Consider the following 27,578-nt stretch of genomic DNA (forward strand, 5'->3'; position numbering starts at 1 on the left):
TCAGCTCCATTTTTTCCCCCACGTGACGTGGCCAAGATAGCAATAGTATGAACAACCCACTGGGCTTCAGTTCAGCTCTTCAGAAACCTATAACGCTACAGAGAGTCCCTCCATTAAGCACATTATTATACATACAGTATAAGGTGGGGGTCGGCAACCCGCGGCTCTGGAGCCGCATGGATTCTCCTCAGACGGCTCCTGGATGTGTCGCCACACTGGAGACAGGAACAAGCGCTATTCAGCCAAAGTTTCATAATCAGGGAACATTTTCTAAGTGACAAGTCTCGCTTCAGTGGGAGGAATCTTCCTGCATGCGCTCTGGTTCTGCAACGCGCTCCAAGCCCCTCTCCACATCTTACGCGCTGACAGTGAGCTGTGCTGAGCAGTGTCCAGCTCAGATGTTCAGATGGGAATCTTTTCTTGAGTGATTTAGCTACATCTGCGATGTGCGAAACGATTAAAATGTCAGTTCGTCTGCATGCGTCGGGGTGATTCTTTCTATTCTTTCTCCGTCAAAATAAACGGTCAAATACGGGAACTGTCCGGTCAACACGAGCCCTGCTTTTAACTGTTCTGTTTTCTTGTGAAAATTGTTGCAAAGAGATAAAATTTCACTCGATTACCACCAGAGCTAGGCGCACTGCGCCGTTGAAAACAAATTGATCGGATCCTTTTCTGACCTTCCCCACCTACAAAGTTTAATTACAACAATCAAACGTGACAGAGCCTGGATTTGTATTCTGAACAGTCTAAACATGTTTTAAAAAGAAACGTATGACAAAAGTGGCACCTGCTCAGTAAAACCACCAACAGGGTGAAAAATATCAAAATATTGTAGGCAGAGACGGGCTACAACTTCTGGATCCATTTTATATAAATCGTTTTATTGATTATCGTCTTATGAAAGATAACTTTGATGTACACGAGCGACCGGTACCGGCTGCTGTCACCTGTTGTGATTGGTTAAAGCAGCTCTCTGCATGTATAAACAATCGACATCCATCAGGTAGCAGCTACGCCACTCACCTGCAACCTATACACTTCCTGCAAAGCTAGCCTGGTTTAAAACATAAAACCTGAACCAGCCACTAGACCGTTTTAGACAAATAACATAACTTTGGGATGTTTAGATTGGGCTGCAACATAAATAGACTTTAATTCATTAGTGCAACCCCTTATATCTGATTTATATAAACATCTGATCGAGATAATATTCCAAGCTTCCAGTTTTTGTTTGATTTAAAAAAATAACAATTTAATCCTACCAATAAATATCTGAAATAATTAAAATATCATACATTATTGTTATAACTAAATAAAAAAAATGTCGTTGCTGTAGCTCAAATAATAAGGTAAATGGTCTGTATTTGTAACGCGCCTTCTCAGGGTTCTACAACCCCCCAAAGCACTTTACAACACCATCAGTTATCCACCCATTCACATGTTGGTGGGGATGAGCTTCAATGTCACTACAGCTGCCCTGATGGTGCACTGACAGGGGCAAGGCCTGCTGAACACCGGTCCCACCGACCGTCTTGCTCAAGGACACAACAGCAGCATTCTCGAACCTGCCACCTCCTGCTGTCCCTAATAGTTTGAAACAACAGTTAGGTTTCTGGATTACCAGTAAGATTTTAAAAAATACAAAAAAGACTAAAATAGCTTTTAGCGGCGTTTGTAGTTTTAAAGTTTATTGCATCTTTTCGCCTGAAGGTGGCGCCAAATTCACAAGAAACGGGAGAAGCAGAGCAAACAAAGACTTTATTTACATCTGTTGGCTTACAAAAAGTGGAATGTGCACAGTAAGAGAAGACTTATTTTCTTTTGCTCATTTGCAGAGAATGCAGCAGAATTTATTGATGGTGAACATTTAGATTAGGGTGCCGGTTGTGTTCAGGTGTGCTTTGTGAGTTTTGTGCTCAACTGAGGCAGTGTTTTGCTTTCAGGAGAATAAACCCAACAGAATCGTCCGCTGCAACTCAATCCTGCATTTCCTTTTCTTTCTTTTTCAGTTTTATGGTTACTCACGGCTTTGTAACTCTGCGGATTTAAAAACAAAGAACATGCGGTGCTGCAAACAAAACCAGACAAAAACGTTTTCTTTTGGAAAATTCAAAGTGCAATAATCTGGAAAAATGTATAAACGTGTTTTAAAACTGTGACGTTACGAGATGTTTTAATTATTTCCATCAATACCGACACAAAAACAGATCTGGGCAGTAAAAATAAACATGACAGTGGGAAGTAAAAACAGCTGGAACATTTACATTAGTTTAGAAATATTGTAAAATTACTGTTGGGGGTTCAAGTTGGATTTAATTGTAAACATTTTAAAATAATTAGTTGGTTTAACTTGATGAGAAAATTTGCTACACATGAAAAATGAAGCATTTAGATACAAGTGATGAAATGTGAAGTCCCACATTTTATTTTTTACCGCTAGGGATTCATTTAGGTGTTAGGAACAGTTTTATCAGCCCTGTAGAGCATTTTTACATAAACACGTTTATTTCTCTTTCCACTTTTATCAAACAAACCCTTAAAAACTACTCGATACCACTGACAAAGACAGAGCGAGGCTTTCCCCCGGAACATCTGAGATAACTCACAAGCTTGTTGTCTGCTGGTGTTATTTTTATGTTTCCCAGGAGCTGTTACAGATATAATTTCACGCCTGCGCCCACCGTAACATGTAAGACTCAAACAGAGCTTCCCGCTAAGCGCTTCCAACTGTCAGCGCTCATTTTGTCCACGTCGCCGTGGAGAAACCGCCTCCTCCGCTTCAGAGTTAACCTCCTGGCAGCCGCGGTGGAGGATGTTAAGGAACGTGTGCACAGAAAGAAGAGCGGTGGAGTGAAGTGTGGGTGGCTGAAGATAATCTCTCAGACACTGTAAGGTGTCGTGTTGCCATCAGACGTTGTTGCCAGGCAACAGAACCTTCAGAGGCTTCCTCCAGGTGGTAACTAGGTTACCCCGTGTCGGTGCTTTGCTGAATTTTGACAGCAAAACATTGTCCCTCCTCATGTTGGTCACCAACTTGAACCAGCTGGAGTGGTGGAACGACGGAGCCCCACCCAGGCGGCTGGTTTAGGGGTCAGAGGTTATACCAGCTCATCCAGTAGAGTCCCTATGCTGTGATGCTGCTCGGGGGGGCCGGCTATGGGTTTATTGCACATGGGGCAGACGCAGCGCACCTCCAGCCACTTCACCAAACACCTAAAAGAGAAGAAACAGACACAAACTGAACTAATTGGACATAAATGAGCTCCTGCTGATGGCGACACACATACAGCAGGGGAAAAGGGTGGTGCTGTGAAGCTGATGCATTACTCTGCACTTTGCATTCTGGGAAACTGGAAGTTATTTTAACAAAAAAAGCACTAAACTGTTATAAATCTTGTCCATCTCACTTGGTTTTAATTAGATTATGTAAAATTCTGCTCTTTCTACTTATTCCGCGATCCACTGATTTCCCTCTTTCATATTAATTTTCTCTCTCCCTTCCCTTACATCATGTTTTTTATCACAATTTTTATTTTATGTATTTATTTTCTCATTTTAAACCTATTTTTTAATCACTTTTGAAATATTCTTTATACTTTAATTGTTTTTAATTTTGTTTATGTGAAGCGCCTCAGGATTTTTATCTTGAGAGACGCCGTGAGATCGTTTTCGTTCTTTTTCTTTCTTTCTAATTTGAATTTGAATTTCATACAAGCTCGTCTTCCACTTTCCCAGAATGCATAGCAGTTCATAAAATAAGTAAGTGGTACTTTTACAGGAAACGTTTTATACATGTGTTAAGTGTTGGGCAAGTTACTTCAAAACTGTAATGCATTATTTATTACTTGTTACCCTCATTTTAAAGTAATTCATTACATTACAATATTACTGATTTTAAAATGTAAGGCATTACACTACTTTTGCATTACTTTAAGTTACTTTCACCAAAACAACTTCAGTATGAATCTGGTCATGTGACGCTCAGTGAGCTCATGACATATATGTGGAAGGTGATGTGGTGTCTGAGCTAGGATTGCTGTTAAAAACAGTCAGATATAATAACAGTGCTTTAAAATGATTGTTTATTAAATAAAAGCAACAACAATCTGTACTCTCAGCACGCTGACATCTTATATTAACTGAGCAGGGAGTGAGGTGGTGGGGGCTCCAAGCCTATATTTGCCTTGGTCCCCAAATGCCTTTATACGGCCCTGGATGTGGGACTGGCTTCTGGTGTGATCTGATTCTACCACATGTATAAATATTAAATGCTTATATATTATTGCTTTTCACTGGTAAAAATGTGTATTGGGGATAAATCTAGCTACTTTTTTTCTTTTCAAGCACTTTGTTTTGTTTTCTTGATTTCATTTGAATAATTTCCGACCCTTTCTCTCTCTAACCTTCCTGCATGCTGCATCTTTTCTCCGTCTTCCAGAAAAACTGTTTCCTAGATTTCCTGCTTTCTAACTAATCAGCCAAAGGGATCTACAGAACGCAAAAATATATATATTTTAATATGTGCTGCGCTCCAGCAGCTATTAGTTGAAATCACCGGGGCACAGATTATGAACTCAGCTGAAAAGTACATGAAGTACCAGAGAATATGGGCTGATATAAACGATTGCAAACGAATGACTTTGTTTTGGTGGAGCGATTTTGTGAATATAACAGCGGCCGCGCGCAGGACGCAGCTGGAGTGTTTGAGCCATCACCGCTGCGTCCTCTCTGCTCATAGAATGCCCGCAAAGCTGAGTCCATAAATTACGTCATATATGTGGATACTGGATCGTTTTTCAGGCTTCCTGCGATTTGAACTTTTAGGAACCCCACATCTTGATTCTGGGTTTAAAAATGCATTGTAATTACCGCGTTACTGACAATTGTACCGAGTAAATATTACCATTTTCTTTCCCTGTAATGCCTTTCATTACCACATTACAGCAAAAAGCAATGCATTACAGTAATTAATTACTTTTGTACCGCATTACTCCCAAAACATATTTCCTGAGTCTGTGCTGGTTGCTACATAGTTATAGGAAAGAAAAGCTACTAAATATACGAGACATAAACCCTGACCCACTAATGTAAACCACAACGAGTCAATACTTTTAGCTAGATGTAAAACTCTGATGAGTTCTGGAACAGACACCAGACTGGCTAGTTTGTATCTTGACTCCTTTAAGAGGATTTCCCCCTGATTCCCCAAAGTGAGATGGTTTTGTTTGCTTTCTACTGCAGGTAATATGCGTACGACTCATATCTATGTTGTGTAATCTGGATGAATTAGACCACCTTTAAGAAACTGTTTCACAAAAAAATAAATAATACATGAAAACCATATTCTGTCTTTGGGAGTCCATTTTTAGAATCCTAAATCTTCAGTATGCAGATGTATTTCCCCTGCAGGATCTCAGGACCAGTCATGTCGGCGGTGATAAACCGATTACCAGACCCTCCCTTCTAATCGTGAACTGGAAATCGCAGCACGATGACACGAATGAGTGATGAGGACCCTTTTGATCTCTGAACTTCAGACCAAGCTTGACAGTTTTCACTTGGGCAAGCCTCAGCAGGTGCGAGGTGCAAACAAGCATGAAGAAAGTCCCGTTTGTGCTCCACTCACTTCCTGTGGAAGGCATGTTGGCATGGCAACACTCCGAGCTCGTCTTTCACTTTGAAGTCCTCCAGACACACGGCGCAGGTCTGCTGCGTGAGTGAAATCAGACAGTATGAATCGATCACTGGTCAGTTTAACGCTCCCGCTGCTCGTCCGAATCAGTTGCAAACACAAACTTACCCCATGAAGACTTGATTTTTTAGGATCGCCTTTTAAAACCACCTGAAGGATTAGAAACACGTTTGAATATTTGTTCAAAGGTACAATATTATGGTGCTAAATATGATTCAGTCCTACCTCTCTGTATCCAAACCGCTCACTCTGTGCTTGGTGCCGTAGTTTGCTGTAAGCAAGAAGGAATCAAATATTAAATAATTCACATTTCGTAGAAAACTGATTGAGGACATTCTCTTTAAAGGGACTTTACGGACTTTTGAATTTTTATGCTCGCGATTATCCCCTCAGGCCAAAAGCGTAAAGGCAGCTTCAATAGTAGGCTCGTGCACGAGGCGCGCATGCTGTACGTGCACACTCCTTAACGAAAATAACAGCTGAGACAGTCCCGTGTGTGTGTGTGTGTGTGGCCCGGAGGACAGAGGACAGGAGAACACACAGCTAATTAATTAAATAATTTGGTTCTGTACCTTTCTCTTCAGCACAGCCGACAAAGGTTTATGATGGGTCAGTCCTCCTGCATGCTCAGATCATTCCCTTCCCTTGCTTGAAAAATTGTTCCAATATGAAAGTTGAACCCACATCTTTTTTATCTGTGAATTCAATGCCGTTCGGCGAGTCTCAAATAAAAATTTGGGCATCTTACTGTAAAAAAATATACCATTAATGTAAAAAAGAAACTCTAAATAAACTATGTTCACATCCAGAATCAAACCCAGGTGTTCTGCATGGGAGTCAGACATCTTACTAGAGCCCTTTTCAGACAGACATTCTGGAACATTTGCGGACAATTCAATCCGGTTTTTAACCGGAACTGTGCTTTCAGACACACCACTTTTGTACCGGAACTTGTCCTTTCGGCTGCGTTCACACAGCAGGGAAAAGTTCCAGATGTCTGACGGCTGCGGGGGGTGGGGTGGGGTGGGAATCGGACTTAAGTTAAGAAGAAGAAGAAAATATCATTTCTATAGCGCCTCTCAAGATAAAAATCACGAGGAGCTTAAGCATAATTCTGCGCACACGAAGAAGCATAAGAGACCTGGATGATGAAGCTCAATGGTTAAAGGAATCACTGAAGCGGTGTGAAGCGCTCCATCGCGCGTCTAGACGGTACCGTACGAGGCGAGCTGCCGTGGTTCGCCGCATGCTACAGCAGCGGGCTATATAGGTGCGCACAGCGTCCCCCGGTCCCCTCCTCCTCCCCCTCCCTCTTGTCCGGAACTCTACCTCACCAGTCTGAAGCAGCCAGCCTGTCCGTAACAAGTCCGGACCTGTTACTAGGGGCTTCGTCCGGATAAATTCCAGAACACGTTATCCGGATGTTTGTATTCAGACAGAAAGGTCTTACGGACAGAGTCCGGAACATTTCCGTTTTTCATGGCCTGTCTGAAGGGGGCTTAGGTGAGCTACACTCTAGTAACATTTAGAGTATCTGTAACTTTTATATCCTTGATGACAGCTGAAACAACGTTCAAAGAACGGTTCAAAGCGAAAATGGCTATTTTGTTACTAATTTGCAGGAAATATCTAGAAGAAAGTTCTACAGAAAGTAGCTAAGGGTCCTCAGAAATGTAGCTAGCTTTGTCACTAGGCGTTAGGAACAGCGACAAAGTGGCACTGCCTCTCTCTCTGCTGCGAAAGCTACGGATAGCAAATGCTACGGGCGATGCCTGAGCGTGAACGCGCATGAAGCAGCCTGCTCGACCCGAGCATCTCTCTTTTTCTGTGATTTTACAGAAAAACAGGCAATCACAGTAAAAATGCCAGGGCTCATTCTACAGGACCAGGGCATTGCAGGAGAATGTATGAAGAAGACATTTATTATTGCTATACATGTTTTGGCTGTCAGACTTCCATAATGTCCCTTTAATGGAAAAATTTGGTTAAATTTTAACACACAAAATAAATTAGGGCTATATTAAATTAGCAGAATTTTAGCATTAAATAAAATTTTAACATACTATTTGTGTTTTTAAACCAGTTTTGTGCCAAATCATTGGATTGATTACTCACATTTAACTTTGGATTGATAGAATGAGAATTAAAAGTCATAAATTATAATTGTCTTCTCAAAAAGTCACGGGTTGAACACACACTTCAGAAGTGTAGCAAGTGTACTTGCAAAACACACACACACACACACACACACACACACACACACACACACACACACACACACACACACACACACACACACACACACACACACACACACACACACACACACAGAGCTAATGAGTATTTAGGCTCTTTGAATCTCCACTCCACCCTCCAAAAACCAACAATGGAGAGCAGATTTTTATCTCTTGGCCCACCGCTTCTGTCCACAAGGTTATTTTGGGCTTTTTGTTTTTACAAAACTAAACTTAGACGCAAATATCAGTCAAAATTTGCAGTTTGGGCCCGAAACTAAACACAGCATCTGAGATGTGATTCGAAAAGCAGAATAATTAAAAAAATGCATCAGAAAAAGTCAGAGAAGCCGAAGTGAGGAAGTAACAGTTGATAATTGCTTTGGTAAGCTGGTTTGTTGTTGACACAGACGGGTGCTTACAGCGTTCCATGTGAACAATATGAGAATACACGCTTTACATCTGTCGAGTTTCCCAAGGATGGAAAAGTTATAATGTCATTACGGTTTAGAAGTTTTCACTTTAATTTATTTTCCTTTACAAGTTTGTTAAAACACACTTCCTCATTTATAATTTTTAGCCATTTTAAAGAATCGTTTTTTATTTTCCAAATAAATCGTCATTTATTTTGTTTGTCTGCCCATAAACCATCATATTGTAAAGGAGCAAATGGATAAGAAACATGCTAATAGTACAAATTTATTAAAAAGCTGCCTCGTTACTCATATGCAGCTTCCCACAACAGGGCATGCACAGCAGGCACGTTCTTTTCAGCACAACTGTTCAAATGTGCCCCACCAAAAGAAAAATTCACCAGCCGCCACTGTTAAGGGTCAGGTCCAAGGTAGACAGCCCACCTAGCTCGACTCTAAAGAACAAAAAGGAAATATAAGAATTTACTAGAAACCTACTTGACTGATGACACAGAAAAAGAGATTTATAAAATCCTATTTTATACATTTAATTTTGCACTTAGTTTTATATTCACAACTTTTAAATCTTGACCTAAGCATTTAAAACATTTGATGGATCGAACCAACCATAGGATTTTAGATTTGCTCACTCTCTTATTTTTAAATGTTTCATCTTTAAATAAATAAATAAAAACCTAATAAATGCTTTTCTCCTTAATTATTCTTGATTAGTCAGACAGATCTCTTCACTGGATTAAACCACTGACATTTTATTAAAGCTCGGGATTTGTTAGATTATTTGATAAAAAAATTGATAATAAACCAAATAAGAAAAATATTTCATTTAAATGCTAATTAAAACTAATAATAAATCAAACTCTCTGGTTCTTTGTTCTCCTCTGACTAATCCTCCTCTCAGTCCTCAAGCCTCAACTCTTTTCTCGTCCTTAAAGGGACTGTAAGGAAGTTTGAAGTTTTTGTGCTCGCGATCGCCACTCAGGCCTAACGCGAAACTGCAGCTTCAAAAGTAAGCTCGTACATGAGGTGTGCACGCTGTACGTGCACACTCCTAAACAAAAATAACAGCTGAGACAGTCCTGTGTGTGTGTGTGTGTGTGTGTGTGTGTGTGTGTGTGTGTGTGTGTGTGTGTGTGTGTGTGTGTGTGTGTGTGTGTGTGTGTGTGTGTGTGTGTGTGTGTGTGTGTGTGTGTGTGTGGCCCGGAGGACAGAGGACAGGAGAACGTGCAGCTAATTAATTAAATAATTTGGTTCTGTATCTTTCTCTTCAGCACAGCCGACAAAGGTTTATGATGGGTCAGTCCTCCTGCATGCTCAGATCATTCCCTTCCCTTGCTTGAAAAATTGTTCCAAAATGAAAGTTGAACCCACATCTTTTTTATCTGTGAATTCAATGCCGTTCGGCGAGTCTCAAATAAAAATTTGGGCTTCTTACTGTAAAAAAATATACCATTAATGTAAAAAACTCTAAATAAACCATGTCCACATCCAGAATCAAACCCAAGTCTTCTGCATGACAGTCAGGCATCTTACTAGGTGAGCTAAAGCACCAATGATGTTGAATGTATCTGTAACTTTTATATCCTTGATGACAGCTGAAACAACGTCAAACCAAAGAACGGTTCGAGGTGAAAATGGCTATTTTGTTGCTGATTTGCAGGAAATATCTAGAAGAAAGTTCTACAGGAAGTAGCTAAGGGTCCTCAGAAATGTAGCTAGCTTTGTCACTAGGCGTTAGGAACAGCGACAAAGTGGCACTGCCTCTCTCTCTGCTGCTAAAGCTACGGATAGCAAATGCTACGGGCGATGCCTGAGCGTGAACGCGCATGAAGCAGCCTGCTCGACCCGAGCATCTCTCTTTTTCTGTGATTTTACAGAAAAACAGGCAATCACAGTAAAAATGCCAGGACTCATTCTACAGGACCAGGGCATTGCAGGAGAATGTATGAAGAAGACATTTATCATTTCTATACATGTTTTGGCTGTCACACTTCCTTATAGTCCCTTTTAACTCTGCACACTTCTCTCAGAGAGGTCTCAATTATTCCATCTTAAATTGGCCTGGTCTCAACAGGTTTTCAGACTGAAGAGGGTTAATTATTACAGCTAAAGGCAGAGAAGTCCTCATAGTTAGGCACACAATGACTGGGTTTGGATAAACTCCTCGAGGCTTCAGCTTTTTTTCAGAAACATTTCTCTAAATATCATTTCTTTTCTTTGTAAAAGCAAAATTGAAATCTGAGAATTGCAAACTAATTCCAGACGACAGCGTTCTTATTGATTCTGAATCAGAATCACCTGCTCTATAAATGGCTTCACAATCTCATGTCTGTCCAATATTATGTTCAGCTTGATAATAGAGCCACAGGAAGTGACTCAAGAGGTTGTGATTCATCGGCAAGCGCCAGATAAACGAAAGGGATGTGAACTGGTTGTGACAAAGATCGTGGTCGAAGCTCAAGTTTACAGTCACTTGAAGTCTATTGCTAACAGGATCTGACACGGAGTTGAACCTGTTAATGAGTTTTTATATCATCTATTTAAAAATCTCTCTTAATCTGATTTTCTTTTTAAATGAACAATGTCCCTAATTACTTTCAATTAAACATTTTAAAATTGATGTTAAAGCCACTTGGAAAGAAAGAAGATTATTTTCTGTTTACTGACTTTTGCATTAAAATCTAAATACATCTCAGCTTTTCTACTTACCAGCATGAAAGGTCATTGGAAAGAAAACGTAAAATGTTAACATAGCACAGTAAATAGAGATTTCTGGCTAAAATTTGTGATGGGAACCAGCATGGAGCAGCATCTTTTTGGACAAATAAACAGGAAAAGTTTGGGTTGCGACGCTTATGTATGGAGAGAAACAAGGCTCAAAAGATCTGTGCATGTGTAACTAGAATTGTTAGTGTAACAAGATCTGTGCGTACGTAATTAAAAGATCTGTGTGTGTGTGTGTGTGTGTGTGTGTGTGTGTACCTATACCTAAATAATAAACTACATGCGCACAAATCTTGTTACACACACTCAGATCTTTGGAGGTTTGTTTCTCCCCATACTTAACATACTGAACTTCGCAACAATACGTGAACATAGCTTTAAATCTAACTTTGAGTTAAAATGTTAACAATTTTTCCATTTACTGGTTAAATATGAGCTTAAAATAAATAATCTACCCATGCTATAATACAGGAAACAAGATGATCAATTATTTTTGGACAGAAAACTGGTCCTTGTGTTCCAGCTGACAGATATTTCCAAAACTCTGACACTTTCTGCCTACTTCTGAAAAGGATTTCAAAATCCCAGACTAAAATATCACACAGCAACACAAAACGTTTAACAGTTTACTAAATACAGAGTCTCCCAGAGCCAGCTCCGGATCAAACACAGAACCCTCCTCCTTCTGCAGGTGTTGCTGTTTCCTGGTGAGCTTTTGTATGTGTAAGGGTTTTGTGTGCTCCCACTGCGTGGGGTTATTCTGAGCTCACTGCTGTCCTCACACACCGTGACAGGCGGCTTCCTGTTGCCTCACATCCCGTCCTTCTAACACACACAGCTCATCAGGGAGCTTGGTCAACAGCAGAGGAGGTCAGTGTGTTCCTCTTGGCTTTGTGTTTTTATTTTTACTTAATGCATTTCTGTCACACACACACACACACACACACACACACACACACACACACACACACACACACACACACACACACACACACACACACACCGTTTCTCAGTGTGAGTCAAGAGGAATGACTGCTGATTTCCAGATAATTTTTTTTTTTTTGCTTAGTCAAATGTTTCTATTAGTTTCTGCGTTGTGATCAAAACATGTCAAAATGAGAATTTCCTGCATGGTAATAAAAATATGCAAAACATATAATATAAATATCTTTAGTAATGGTTTAATTTACATGTTATTTAATGAGCCATAAGACATAAGCTTCCATAGTAAATATGAAATCAACCTTATGGATCTGTGGGTACTGTTTAACCAGAAGATTGGAACTTTTTATTGCAGGGATTAGATAACAGCGTCATATTCACTCAGAGACAATAGAAGAGAGAGTCAAGTTTTAAAAGTTTAAAGATTTATTACTAAACAAATTAAACTAGACTGACTTTAACACTAAATGTATGGTGTAACTAAGGTGAATGAGATGGAGAATGGTGTAGTGTGGAATGAACCAGCAAATCCGAAGAAACGATTAGTTCTGGTGGGAAGTGAAGGTGATGTCGTCGCGCTAAGCTTTGGTTAGGAGATTCATAAACACATTCGACGCCATTCTGTCGGTCTACGTACCCTTGTGGAAGTCCCCGTTAGATCAGGAATGTCGAGGTCCAGCTTGACCCTCTCTGGAACCGAAGCCGGTAGGAAAAGCAGCGGTTGCCGACCAGACCAGTCTTTGAGATACTTCCGGGTCACGACAGTTTATCGGCATCTAGCGAGACCCAAAACGGGGTCGTGATGGTTCTTTATTCTGAAAGGAACCGTTGCAGCAGGTGGAACAGCAACAGATTTTATCCAGCTTGTCGTTGGTTCTTTCGGCTGAAGAGGAAAGTTACGGATTGGCCACTCCGACAACTTCTCTAGAACGCTTTGAACTGGCGTTAAAGATGACGTGGGCATAGTTTTAAACTTCGGATGTTTTGGTTTATGGTCGAATGAAAAGATGACAGGTTTACCAAGCACCACCAAAACCACGCCTCCGTCAGATCTGGCAGATTCTGATTGGATCAGTAAAACAATGTGTCATGTCTTAACGCTACGTGAGATCAGTCCTAGTGGAACATTTAAAGTCATATTACTCATTATATTCTAGAGGATTATAATAAAGTAATTAATATTTTGATTTCACAGATTGGTCACATCTTATTATTGACTAACACTTTGTTAGATTAGCTTTATTAAAATAGAGTTCTTTGATTTATTAAAAGGAGAGAGTCCATTCTTCATTCTTCTCTTGAGCTGGAAAGAAGCAGTTTAGAGCAAATGCATGAGACCTTGAGGCCATATCTCATGCAGACTAGTTCTGTGTCAGAGGCATCTGTGGAGAGAGGGTAAATAACCTTCGGTGGAATAGCGCCTCCATCACGTTACACTTTCCACAGAAAAACTATATCAACACTCTGCTGGTTAAAAGACCTGCAGAAACTCGATAGTTGGGGCGCGATAGTTCTGCTGTAAATCTGATTTTTGGGCCATTTTTCGTGTTTTCAAAGAAAATCTACAATTTATTTCTTTCAAGAGAACCTCACGATGGATTTGTTCACAAACAATGCATTGCAGTATACAATCTACAAAATTGGTCTTTTCAAAATTTCAATAACAACAAAAGACCCACATTTCTATTTGAGTTTCCACCCACCTGATGAAATAGCAGCAAAAGATGAGGCTCAAGATGAAGACGAAGATGCCGGTCCCAAAGATGACCATGTAGATGTTGAGAGGCAGATCCTGGAAGGTGATGGGTGGCATGGCGCACGACTTGTTGGAGTAAACCAGTCCCAGACCACAGAAGCACCCTGAACAAAAGACACACTAGATATTTTAAGGGATATTTACCTAAAATATAAAGCGATTTAAACTTGAAAAACATCCTCATCGCTGTAGAGCTGCTGCCTGCAGACAATTCTGAGCTCTGATTGGTTGAAGAGGACCAGAGAGGTTAACCTGAATCAGGTGTTTTGGGGTTAGGGTTAGGTCTCACCGCAGTTCCTTGCATACTCCACTCACAACACACTCATGTATTTAGCAACAGAACGCCATTAGCGTGAGAGGTTCATGGATCAATAACATCAGGGAAGGAGAAACAGCCGGCTGCATCAGCTTCAACTTTAGGCAAACTACCAGAGTCCCAAAGAGAAAAACACTATTTGAGGTCACGGACAACAAAAGACATTTGAAGAGAAATAAGTCATTCAGAAAATATAACAAGACACAGATGAATCTCAAAAAACTGGAATATGGAGCAAAAGTTCATTTATTTCAGTAATTCAACCTAAAAGATGAAACTAATACATGAGATAAACTCGTGTCACTCGAAAACCAGCCAATGAATCCAAAACACCTGCAAAGGGTTCCTGAGCCTTTACATGGTCTCTCAGTCTAAGCTGAATTACTGAATGAATGGACTTTTGCACCATTTTCTCATTTTTTTAAGTTTCATCTGTCAGATCGGGGTCAGTGAGTTGATAAACGGGAGCTGAAGCAACACTGATCACCATCAGTTAATAACACTTATTTCTGTGTGTCGAATGGGAAAACCACTGCAGACTGGCAGTTTTTTTTTCCATTTCTATCAAAACACACAGGCTCTATACAGACGGCTTCACCCGGGAGACAAGGTAATAATTCAAGTTTCAATTCAAGTTTATTTATATAGCGCCAAATCACGACAAGAGTCGTCTCAAGGCACTTCACATAGTAAACATTCCAATTCAGGACAGTTCATTAAGCCAATCAGAAATAATGTTTCCTATATAAGGAACCCAGCAAATTGCATCAAGTCACTGACTAGTGTCAGTGACTTTACAGCAATCCTCATACTAAGCAAGCATAAAGCGACAGTGGAGAGGAAAACTCCCTTTTAACAGGAAGAAACCTCCAGAGAATCCGGGCTGAGTGTAAGCAGCCATCCTCCACGACTCACTGGGGATGGAGAAGACAGAGCACACACACACACACGCACACACACACACACACACACACACACACACACACACACACACACACACACACGCACGCACACACACACACACACACACACACATACACACACACACACGTGTTTTTATGGGTTTGTGTGGACTACGTTTTCTGAGTTGTTTGTGTGGACCCTGACTTCCACTATAGCCAGAATGGTGCAAAAATTATGTTTAACTCTAGGTGGGACAAAGGAAGCTTCCTCTAGGATTTTGGTTGTGTGGACCGGGTAAATGTCCACACAATGGTGAATGTCCACACAATGTTGGTCTCCCATCAGGGGTTGGTCCACACAAACCCATAAAGACAAGTGCACACACACACACACACACACACACACACACACCAGAGAGCGCTCTGCTGTTACTGGGTGGAGATCTGCAGACTCGTGGTCTTTAATGGCACCAAAGCAGCTGGTGTGAGAGGTCATTTCTGTCCACTGCAGTAGACTTTTATAATCCCTCCTTCCCGCTTGTTCTCTTTTTTATAGCAAACTGAATTGGTCCGATTTCATGTTTTGAGATTATTAGAGAATCACAAAAATTCACCTGAAAGAAAAATATCACCCAACTGGTCTCCTTTATGGATGTGAGTGTTCGGTTCATCTGTTTTTATCCGTGCAAGAAATGAAAGACAACTCCGAACATATGGATGGACAGATATACGAAGGACACATGAGACATGAAGACATGTTTGTTTACACAAAGAAGCCAGCTGATCAAACACTACTTTCCTGCAGCAGTGCATAGGGATGGGTACCTTTGACATTTGAATCGATTCGGTACTAATTCCCGGTACCTACGAATCGATACCGGTACTTAACGGTACCAATTTTCGATAATTTTGAGTGTTTAATATTTTTAATTCTCTTTTATAATTAAATATATATTTTTCTCAATATATAACCATATTTGATAAATATCACAATAAATAACATTCAACTGTTTGTATTTTAACATTGTCCTTGTAGTTTTATAAGCTGATAATTAAACTGAAGCAAACATCTTTACTGTGAACTAAATTTACTGTGTATCTTCATTCCTTTTGCCGTCCTTTTTCATTTGATTTTTCCTACTGGGAAGATAGAATTTCCAAGGAGAAAGCGAACGCACCATTAGATGATAACAATGGTGGCATAGGAAGCTAACATATCAAGCTAACGTTATCTTAAACAGTTTATTTAGCTGCTGGAGCAGATTAAAACGATGATACCTCACACTTAGATCGTTGTCGCTGGTTTCATCTTCACCCAATCACCCGTCGCATTTAGTAAAGTGAAGCCAAACTTTAGAGTGCGTTCATGTTCTTCTAGTCGGAAATTCGGAGTTCCGAGGTGAAAGCGAACGCACCATCAGCAAAACGGAAGCTAACAAATCAAGCTAACGTTATCTTAAACATTTCATTTACCTACCGGAGCAGATTAAGATGAGGATGTCTCACTTAGATCGTTGTCGCTGGTTTCATCATCACCCAGTTACCCATCACATTTAGTGAAGTGGACCCAAGCTTTAGCGTGCGTTCTTTCTACCATGCTGCTCTGTTTACAACACGCTTGCAACGAGCGACGACATAACGCTCTTGCGCATGCGCAGCTGTCTAGGCAAGTTGTCGTTATGAAGGACGGGTACCGAAACGAGGCACTGTTCCAAATGACGTGAATCGGTGCTAGGTCGGTACTGTGGAATTCGGTCGGTACCTTAAAAAGCACCGAATTCGGTACCCATCCCTAGCAGTGCATAGTATTTACGCAGAATACTTAGTTACTCCTTGGATAGCTAAAGTGAGTTAATGGCTGAGAGTCAATCACACGCCATCCTTTAAATTGGGCATGTCCAAAATGCGGCCCGGGGGCCATTTGTGGCGATCTGAGAGATGTTGTGCGGTCTCTAGCATTTCTCGAATGGTAGAATTTTATCTCTTTCAGATATTTTTAATGTAGATAAACATTTTAATGTTCAGATTTATACTAATATGTCTATTTTAAGCCTTATGGAGGAGTATTTAAAAAATAACAGTTTTTGTATTGAAATAAAGCGCACATTTGTGGCCTGCGATAGTGTCGTGTGACGATCTACCAAAGCTCAGAGATTGTAGAACTGTGTATTTGTGTTCTATCACCTGTGTCATTTTCTCTGGACACGTCTACAGGCACACATTTTTTTCTCAGCCGAGTCACGCTATTTGCTAGTCTGCTTCTGTCTGCACAACAGACACAGCGATTAACCAATCAGAGCAATTTTAAAGCAGTGTGTTGTTTTGTTTAGCTGGAGTGCTCAGTAGAGCTGAGGAAAATGATCTAATAATTGATGCATTAAGATGCGAACATAAACGATTATGAATCTTTGAAGAAGCACACCATACTTGATTATAGCAGCTAGCTGCTAGCATTAGCCACTAGCTTGCTCAGCGGTCGTTACACGTATTCTCACGCGTCTGCTCGATCAGGGAACCTCTGGGTCAATGCTCTGCTCTAAACTTTGCATTTGGCTTTGTGGCTTTTATTATTTGAGGATGTTTGTTCGTGTTTTAGCGAGCCGCTTCACGGTGGCTGGCTGGCTGCCAACTGGAGCTCTGTTTATGCCAAACCCCTCCCCCATATAGTCAGGAAACCTCTACGGAGAGCAGTTAGGCACAAATATATATATATATATTATAATAAGGTATTATATAAGATACTAAGAGTGTGATAAGGAGTGGTTTTAAAACTTATTTTCCTAAGCTGAAGAGGAGATGAGACCACTTCATAATGCTTTTATAGTTAGAAAATCAAAATAAGGAGGTGATGATGTAGCGTTATCATGCTGTTTTATTTGGTTTTGCATCTGAGATTCCACTCTCTAAAATAGAATATTGGGTTATGTGTAAAAAAATGTTGGAGAGCTATATTTGTGTGTGTTTGTGTCAGTGTACTAAATTTACATTAGAGTACCGTAATTTCCAGACTAGAGCGCACCTTAATATAAGCCGCACCGGGCTAAAAGCCGCAGGTATCTACTGAATTGAAAACGTAGTTTAACTGAACGTAACTGAACTGAGCTCTCGATTTACCGGTCGATCTACATCCCAATCCTCACCTATGGTCATGAGCTTTGGGTAATGACCGAAAGAACGAGATCGCGGATACAAGCGGCCGAAATGAGTTTCCTCCGTAGGGTGGCCGGGCTCAGCCTTAGAGATAGGGTGAGGAGCTCGGACATTCGGGAGGGACTCGGAGTAGAACCGCTGCTCCTCCGGATCGAAAGGAGCCAGTTGAGGTGGTTTGGGCATCTGGTCAGGATGCCTCCTGGACGCCTCCCCGGGGAGGTGTTTCGGGCATGTCCTGCCGGCAGAAGGCCCCCGGGTCGACCCAGGACACGTTGGAGAGGTTACATCTCCAATCTGGTCCGGGAACGCCTTGGGGTCCTGCCGGAGGAGCTGGTGGACAAGGCCGGGGAGAGGACGGCCTGGAGCTCCCTAATTGGGATGCTGCCCCCGCGACCCGGACCCGGATAAGCGGAGGAAGACGAAGACGAAGACAAGACGAAGTAACTGAACTGATCAGTATGAAACAAAAACAGAAAAGTTATTGATTAGTTTATTCATCGTCCTCCTGCACACTGAAACCACTGAAGACATCTTCTTCAGTGTCGGAGCTGAACAGCCTCAGAAGAGCTTCGTCACATACCTTTTCTGTGGCGATGTCAGTGTCGCTGTCCGTGTTGCTGTCATCATCCCCGGGTGAAGCTGGGAAAATGAGCAGCGTCGTTTTAGTGTGAAAAAAATCCTCCTGGGCGCTTTCCGTAGCCCTCCTTTAACCATTCCTTCATTAGACTTTCCAGCATCCATCCTTTCTGGTTGACTAATGGGCTCGACACACGGGAGGCGACATCGCCTCTCCTCCATTCATTTTCACTGAGACATGCGCGACTAAGCGATAATCGCGGGTCTCCATCCTACAAAGCGAAATGCGAAAAACGTGCGTGTGAAATTTTGCACTCGTGCACGTGTCGTGCACGGCCGACCCAGCGACGCGATCCCAGAAAGTTGAAACATTTTCAACTTTTCATCGCTGTCGCTGGGACGAGGACCAATCAACGGAGGTTTCATTCACTGACCAATGAGCGGACAGGATGCTCCGTACATCTCCGAGCAAACATGGAGGAGAAGTTGATTATTATTATGTTTTATGTTGTAAAATCAGAAGCAAGATTTCACATAACTCTAGCAGCACCTTGTGAAACATCATATCTACCGCTTTATTAACTCTGAACCGCTTAAATAACCTTAATTCCCTCCAACCTGACACAGCCAAACAAAACAACGGAAGGTTCGATTTCGCCATGGAACAGAACGCGTAGACAGCTTTGCCGCTGGTCGCTGCCGCGGATCGCCTCCCGTGTGTCAGGTAATAAAAGCGACAGCGACAAATTTCGCTGATCGCGGTCGTTTGTCGCCTCCCGTGTGTCGAGCCCATAAAGCCGCACCTCATTATAAGCCGCATGGTTCAAAGCGTAGGAAAAAGTAGCGGCTCATAGTCCGGAAAATACGGTACGTTCGCAGTATCAACCTGCACATTCTCACTCTATCAGCTCAATTAACTGCATCAAAAATGGAAAACCTGCTTCAGAAAATAAAAACTTGGCAAAAGTCTCTTAACTAACCTTTTCACGTGTGTATGTATCGATAATGATCATGTTTTACATCACTGCTCTGAGCTTCAATTGACTTATTTTAAAATGTTCTTCAAAATAAATGCAGTGTGTGCAGAAATTACAGCAAAGCTTGACCAAAATAACATTCCTGTTCTGTTCCTCATGCAACAATGCTCCTAAATTCACATCTGGACAGAAGAAATTTTATTTAAAAGGGGAAATATCATGACTTTGTTTCTAAAAGAGCAAGTCACCCCCCTACAAGAAACTTACTCCACTCCCACTTCATGGCTGAAAAATGCAACAAATTCTGTTGCCTGGCAGACCAAGAGGGCGGAGCCGCTAACAAATACACACACACAGGCTCACAATGGCATTGTGACATCGTAATGTACCAGATGACATCATAGCACACCTCTTAGCCAATAGCGGTGGCAGATTTAAATTCAAACACAGCGCAGAATTTTTCCCTGACGACGGTGCAACACTGACAGTTTTAGGCAGAATATTTGAATTTTAACCAAGATGCACTGAACTGCAAAATTATTCAATACACGTGTCTGCAGCACGATTAGACGCTCGTTTATATAGTTTATCAGCAAAAAAAAAAAAGTGATTTGGGGGTGACTTGCTCTTTAAGTTGTAATAGTTCTATGGTATGGTTTCCCCTGAGCTGTTCATGCATCATTAGTTTGATGCATCTCCCGAGCGACTCCCTCGCACGTACAGTCTAAAAGAATCAAACTGCAGATTGTGTGCGCCAATCACTTGTGAGACTCTGCAGCCTGAATTTGGTTTTAATTTCCATGACTCTCTCCAAGACTGTGAAACTGCTCCTCGCTCGGTCTGAAATAGATCTGGAAGAGATTCTCATGTCGGTGCAGCTACAAAATTCTCCAAACTGAGAATTTTACAGACCCACACCTTTTTATTTTTTGATGCCACTTCCTCCACCTCATCGTTATCACTAAATGTAAACCCAGTGCTTCCATCTAAAGGCCTGCCATGTAGTTCCACCATTAAAGAGCAAGTCAACCCCTAACAGAGTCTAACTCCACTGCCAATTCATGTTTGAAAAATGCTACAAATGCTGTTGCCTGGCAGACCGAGAAGGCAGAGCTGCTAACAAATACACACACACACAGGCTCACGACATTATTGTGACATCATAATGTACTAGTTTACATCATAGCATACCTCTTAGCCAATAGCGGTGGCAGATTTAAATTAAAATACAGTGCAGAGTTTTTATCTGACAATGGCACAACACTGCCAGTTTTAGGCAGAATATTTAAATTTTAACTAAGATGCACTGAAGTGCCAAATTATTCACTACATGTGTCTGCAGCACGATTAGACACTCGTTTATTTAGTTTATCAGCAAAAAAAAGTTTTTTGGGGGGGTGACTTGCTCTTTAATGTGGACTGGTGGAAAGGTTTAAGTGGCACATCGGACCGTTTAGGTTGGCAAGAGAGACGGGTTAAAGAAAGGATGTTAATTTGTTTCCTAGTTTGGAGATAATTAGTACGGCTAACCGGAGTGATGAATGGAGACGTTTCTTGTTTTTATCAGTCCCTCATCACTTTTTGTTTTCCTGGCATTTGTAGTCGATCCTTTCAGCGGAACACCCTGACATTTCCATCCAACACCCGGAGTGAGAGTGGCCGAATGAGATGATCAATAGTTTCCTCCTCTTGATTCATCCGCCCTGAATGAGGAGAGCATCTCCATTAATGGAAGCTCTTCAATGGCTGCACGTTCAAGATGCTTCGCTCAACGAGAGGCGTTGGTCAGCAGAGACATCAAACATGAGTCGGGTCTTTAATCAGCTCTTAAAGGAGACTGAGAGGAGCTGAAGGAGGACACAGAAACAAAATCGTTACTTCTTCAAGAAAGGAGGAAAAACGCACATTTATCCCTACAGCGTGATGCTGTGACCTCTTCTGTGAGTCTCGTTCAGCTGTTTTTACCTTAAAGAGCAAGTCACCCCTAAATCAACTTTTTTTCCCCGATAAACTATATAAATGCGTGTCTAATCGTGCTGCAGACACGTTTAGTCAATATGTTTACATTTTAGTGCATTTTAGTTAAAAATGTAAATTTTCTGCCTAAAACTGTCAGTCAGGTAAACTCTGCACTGCAATTGATTTTAAATCTGCCATCGCTATTGGCTAAGAGGTACCCTAGAACTGGTACCATATGATGTCACAATGTCATTGAGAGCCTGTGTGTGTGTATTTGTTAGCAGCTCCGCCCTCTCGGTATGCTAGGCAACAGCATTTGTTGCATTTTTCAAACAGGAAGTGGGAGGTGGAGTAATATTCTCAAAGGGGGTGACTTGCTCTTTAAACGATCATGAGAAGACTGTGAAATAATATATATATATATATATATATATATATATTATGGTTTTCTAAGAACAGTTGAGATATATGTGAAAGTTTATGATGGAATAAAGATGATTCAGATTAAATTCAGAAATCAACAGGAAAGGTCAGAGTGTAGAAGACGGAGTGCCATATGGTGGGGAGAAGGGCGGATTAGCGTGAGTGAAGCTTTCTCTAAACACGAGCATGCAAGGACAGCGTTTGTCTAATTTGTCTCAAAGAGAGGGTGAATGAAGGGTTTATTATACATTTAAAGAATTAGAACATTGAACACACCCTTTCAGAATACCTGTTTCAGTTCATCTGTTTAGAAATAGCCTTAAGGCCACTTTCTTGGGTGGTTCTGCATTTGTTGTTTATTTTTAAACGCCCCAGGTGACACTTGTGCTTGACCTAATATTGCTAAATAAAATTCTAACTTATAGTTAAATTAAATTAAATTATGATTATTCCATACTTTATGTTCATTAAGAAGCAAATCTAATAAAATGGTAGAATATTCAGTTGTTTTCACTTGTTTTATTGTCATTTTGCACAAATGTGCCAAAAATGTTGAATTAGCACATTTCATTAGTAAACTATAAGCTGCAGATATTTCAAGACACATTTTAGTGATTCTGAGCTGTGTTTTGTGTAAAAGTAAAGAATCATTAGTCAACCTTAAGGTAGATTACTTTCTGAATGGCCTCAGTTAGGAGAAATAGCTTTGGAGTAGGTTTCATATGAAAAAAGACATTTTAGAAACATTTAAATTTATGTTACTTTTGCTGCTGTTTTTCACATTTATGCATATAAAAAAAATCACATTCTTACCTTTAAATGATAGTCATTTAAAACTGACAGAGGTTTTTCCAAATCAAATTTGAATGATAATGTTGGAAATGTTATGTTTTTTTCTGACAGCAGCTGGTTTGGTTAGCTGATTTGTTCATTTTGGATGCAAACTCCATTTCTCCAAACAGTTTGGTTAGAGGTGGGGTTTCCCCAATTGTTGGTAGTGCTAACTAAGCTTCTGTGATTTTGAATCAAAGAATAAAAAGTTGCCGGGTTTTTCACCCTAAATACACCACACGCTGTTAGGGGCGCAACGTACCATCACTGATTCGTGATCGACACGGGGTTCGGCACACGCATGGTCCTCGGATCGGTCACAAAGGGGGGCCAAGGCGCTACCTGTTCAATCCAAATGAGAAACGCACAGCAGTGGTCATAGCGGAGGAGGAGCTTGAAAACCCACCTGCATCGTTAAAGTTCATGTATGGGAGCATTTAGGCTTTCCTGTAAAATACAATGATGATACAAACTGCAAAAATGAACACACACACACACACACACACACACACACAAAGGGGCCTCAAGTATGACAGTGCAGCGCCGCTAACTCATTCCAGCGATCGCTGTAAAGCAGGGAGGGAGGTGACGCGTGCAGAAATGCCTGGTGACACCGGAATTATTGGTGAGACAAATCTGTAAGTGAGGAGAAAAGAAAAATAAATGCTTCAGGAAGGTGAGGAAATGAGTGAAAGCAGGACACGCAGGGAGTGAGCGAGCCGTCTTACCATTTAATCAGCAATCGGACCTCTCTGTAACTCTTATTTTCATAGCAAGTAGCAAAATGAGCCAAAAATGTTCTACAGAATAAAGACAGAGCAAAGCTATTCGTCTTTTCTTTTTTTATTCTTTCTGCTGATGCAAAAAATAATCCTCGACTGAAAATTGCGATCCGATCCGATTCATGAGTTGATTAATCTATTGCACCACTACACACTATACTGTCATGGTCTGTGTCTGCGTCTCATCTCATGTGTCTCCTTCTGTCTTCCATTCGTCTCTAGGTGCTCATTTTGTGTCTTCTAGCGCCCTCATGTGTCTCCTGCTGTTCCCCATTTGCCCTCTAGGTTTCCCTCCTCAGGCATCCCCCTCCCAGGTCCTGTGCTCTCTTGGCCCCCCTCTTAGCCACGCCCCTGTAGTTTCTGTCTGTAGTGTTTTTCTTTAGTGTCAGCTTCCCCTTAGAATATTAGTTATGGTTATTGCCTTCTGGTCTTTTGTTTTTCTCTTAGGTCATTTACTGTTGTTACAGCCTTTCTTTATTTAGTGTGTTTTTTCCCACCAGTGTTTTCTTCCTCCTCCCTGATTTAGTACTTGTGTTCACCTGGTCCGTCTCCCCACACACCTGCAATTCATCTCCCTCTCTTCTTCCCAGTCTATATGAGCCCTGTCTTGTCTCTGTGTTGCGTCGGTCCATTGTATGTTTGTCAGCGTTTGTTCGTGCTCTGGTTGAGCTTTTGTCTCCAGGTCTTCGTGCTCTTCGTGAGCTTTTGGTCTTCAGGTTTTGGTGCTCTGAGAGAGCATTTTGATGTCCTGTTCTCCAGGACTTTTGGCCCGCTGCCATTTTCTGGATTTATTTTTTGTTCTTCCTAAAATAAAGGATTTTTTACTTTTACCAACTTCTGCCTCGAGTCATCCTGGGTAATCTGCATATTTGGGTCCTAAACATTCGGCCACAACCTGACATATACACTCACTGGCCACTTTATTGGGTACGCCGGCCCAACTGTTTAACGCAAATGACTAATCAGCCAATCACATGGTAGCAACTCGATGCATTTAGGAATGTTGACACGGTCAAGACGATACGCTGCAGTTCAAAACGAGCTTCAGAACGGGGAAGAAAGGTGATCTAAGTGACTTTGAAAGTGGAATGGTTGTTGGCGCCAGACGGGCTGGTCTGAGTGTTTCAGAAACTGCTGATCTCCTGGGGTTCCTGCTTGTGCGTGTCTGTGCCACAAGCAGGTGTTGTACCATTTTCTAGAACCTTCAGATTATGTGACTCTAAAGTAGAGCCTGAAGAAAGTGGTCGGACCTTTGAATCAATGCTTTTTTTTTCTCCAAAATGTGGCTTCTTGAACGGCTTTTTCCAAGAACAAATACAGCACCTTTAAGTAGGAAAAAAGAAAGTATAAAGCATTTGTTAAATGATTAAATGTATGCAGCTTTAGATTGCTCGGTTTCCCAGTATGCCACTGAGGAAATGACCTCAGCGTCCACAATTGTTGCTGGAGACATGTGAGGATGTGAACTTGCAAACAAACAAGACAAGCTGACCTCATTTTCTCCATTCTTGTTGCCTCACTACAACCATCCCAAGACAAAGGGACGCACAAAGTGAAAAGTGGCGTCTATAATTCATATCACAGCAGAAACTCAACCCAAATGTAGGTCACACCAGTGCTTGTGCATCTTCGTCAGGTCTCGGCCAACTGCTAGGGTAGACGCTGACGTTTTTCGTCCTCCACCTTTTGCACGAGCGGAAATCCAACAGCTCTGTGTGATATTTTACTTCAGGTGGGGCCTTGCATGACCACTGACCTATATGTTAGCTCTCTTATGAGGAGCTCCGTTGCCATGGTGCCAACAGCGAGCAGATGCGGAGCTAAGACCGAGGCGTGCAAGTTCCCATTTAGAGGACAAAGAAAATCTGTGTCCGTGTGGATTTTGTGTTGCCATTCGTTAAAAACAGTCATGCAAAGATCTGGGAAGGCCCTGTGCGATTCGACGGAGCTGCGAAACCCGGCGCCTGATGGAGGGGTTGTCCTATTTTTTCAGATTTCACACAGAGCTGCCTCTGCCTCTGCCTCTGCTTGGCAGAACTTCCCATCAAATATTCAGGACTTCACATGAGAGGGAAACACTCGGCTGCAAGGCTGCAACTAGGAAGAAAGTAGGTCCCGACCCGAATTCTCCAACCCATGCACAAAAATGAAGATCCAACACTAACACAAGGCTGAGCTGTGGCTGCCTGATACGGCTTCATTTTTCCAGCAGTGTCACTGTGTGTGTGTGTGTGTGTGTGTGTGTGTGTCTGTGTGTGTGTGTGTGTGTGTGTGTGTGTGTGTGTGTGTGTGTGTGTGTGTGTGTGTGTGTGTGTGTGTGCGCCTGTACTATGAATAGCAAAGCTGAGCTGCACAAAGGCACTAATTGTTTTTTTGTCTCAGCAGCACCAACAATCCACAGACGAGGTCCCCTCCATTCAAACAGGCAAAGATGGAGGAAAAAAGACCTCAAATCCATCATCTGGACCCGGGGTCTCCCTGTCACACCAACAAATAACGACGAAGGAGCCGAGGAAAGACAAAGAAAAGCTTCAAACCAGACTTAAGTGTCTCAGACTTCCAAAGATAAGAGGTCAAGGCCAAGTGGTGAAAGTGATAGGTCGTAGCATCAACTAGATCACCCAGAGAGGCGAAACGCTACACGGAGAGCACAATGCCGGGCCTTGTGTGCATCTCAACTTGAGACAAAAATAAAGGAGTGCATTCATTAGAGTCTGCAGATCAATGCAAAGTGGAATTAAAAAATCAGATAAAAAGTTTAAAAATGAATTCAAAAAAGATTTTATTGGCGTTAATATGCAACAACAATCTTTTATTACTTTGTTCATAGCAAACTGAAAAGGGGCAATTGTGTTCTTGACTGATTATGGTGCTGTTCACGTGCACAGTCTGTGCAAGGTTCCACTTTATTTACGTGAGATGCAGAATATTAAATTGTTACACAAAGAAGCAGAACTGAGAAGAAGTGCACGATTAATCTGCTTTAAGGATCTATTTCTTCTATTTCTGCTCAACTTAATTATCAACAACAACAAAAACAAAACAAAAAAAACAGTTTCCTCTGATTTAACCACACTAATATTTTCACATTATTCCACCCAACTTCAGTTAAGTCAACATCCTACCTACAAACCATGATTAACACGAGTGTTTTTCTGTCAATGACACCAGATTATCTCACAAAGGCTCAAACCCACAAAAAGAGACACGGCTGTAAACGCTGCCTGCTCACCGTTACACCACTGGAACGGGTGCATCAATGCGTCACGGAGAGTCCTTGCCGCTGGGTTCCGATTCGTGTTTACCAACAAGCTGCAGACGCCCGTGCGCCCAAGATGCGCCAGCGGAGGAGCGAGTGCGCCAGCTGGGTGAAAGGTGGCCGAGACAATAGCACCTGCGAAAGAGGTGGTTGTAGAACGAACTGGGAAAGAAAAAGGTGGACGAAGGGCGTTTCTTTTCTTCCTTTAGCAGCAGCAGCAGCAGCTTTGATGTGCCAAGTCGCTCGCACGCGCTGGTTGAGTCAAAAAGCAGAAGTGATGATGCGTAGGCCTCCTCACCTCACCCTCACTGCTGTGCTTTTATTAATAGACTGCATGACAATGACCCAGGAGCAGCTGCTGCTTCTGTGTGAGAGGAAATGTAGAGCATGGGCTCCTCGATTCACTCGCCCCGCCCCGACAGACACCCCTGACGCGCAGAGACCAATCTTCCGCGCGCGCGCGAGTGTGTGTGTGTGTGTGTGTGTGTGTTGTTTTGACGGCATGACTGGACTAACAGTCAGGGGTGGATTATTATTATTAAACAACTCGTTCATGAAAACATCTTTGCTGAAATAACTCCCCCTCTCCACTAGATGGCGACAGAATTCAGCCAGGAAGAC

At 41.7% G+C, this 27,578-nt stretch overlaps 1 protein-coding gene across 8 annotated transcripts; it reads right to left on the reverse strand.

The window, feature by feature from the left end:
• Positions 1-1,742: 1,742 nt before the first annotated feature.
• Positions 1,743-27,380, reverse strand: rnf122 (ring finger protein 122). Of its 8 annotated transcripts, XM_054731584.2 has the most exons (9): positions 26,931-27,377; positions 23,179-23,258; positions 21,234-21,550; positions 18,731-18,789; positions 13,730-13,886; positions 5,921-5,966; positions 5,804-5,845; positions 5,630-5,712; positions 1,743-3,216 (listed from the first exon to the last, which is right to left on the reverse strand). In XM_054731584.2, the coding sequence occupies exons 5-9, from the start codon at positions 13,837-13,839 to the stop codon at positions 3,102-3,104; spliced, it is 396 nt and encodes a 131-aa protein (XP_054587559.1). In that variant the 5' UTR covers positions 13,840-13,886; positions 18,731-18,789; positions 21,234-21,550; positions 23,179-23,258; positions 26,931-27,377; the 3' UTR covers positions 1,743-3,101. The 8 variants fall into 8 exon arrangements, with proteins under 8 accessions (XP_054587559.1, XP_054587561.1, XP_015828405.1 ...); XM_054731586.2 differs by lacking the exon at positions 21,234-21,550; XM_015972919.3 differs by lacking the exon at positions 18,731-18,789.
• Positions 27,381-27,578: the final 198 nt, after the last annotated feature.

Source organism: Nothobranchius furzeri, chromosome 17 (assembly GCF_043380555.1).
Source record: "Nothobranchius furzeri strain GRZ-AD chromosome 17, NfurGRZ-RIMD1, whole genome shotgun sequence".
NCBI classification, from domain to species: domain Eukaryota; kingdom Metazoa; phylum Chordata; class Actinopteri; order Cyprinodontiformes; family Nothobranchiidae; genus Nothobranchius; species Nothobranchius furzeri.

Excerpts from the sequence above, each read along its gene's own strand:
- rnf122 (XM_015972917.3), bottom strand. The coding sequence starts at position 26,955 with ATGCACCCGTTCCAGTGGTGTAACG. Across the intron at positions 5,967-13,729 it reads TTTTGCTGCTATTTCATCAG|CAAACTACGGCACCAAGCAC; the intron begins GTGGGTGGAAAC and ends TCTTGCTTACAG. Across the intron at positions 5,713-5,803 it reads AAAAATCAAGTCTTCATGGG|CAGACCTGCGCCGTGTGTCT; the intron begins GTAAGTTTGTGT and ends TCACTCACGCAG.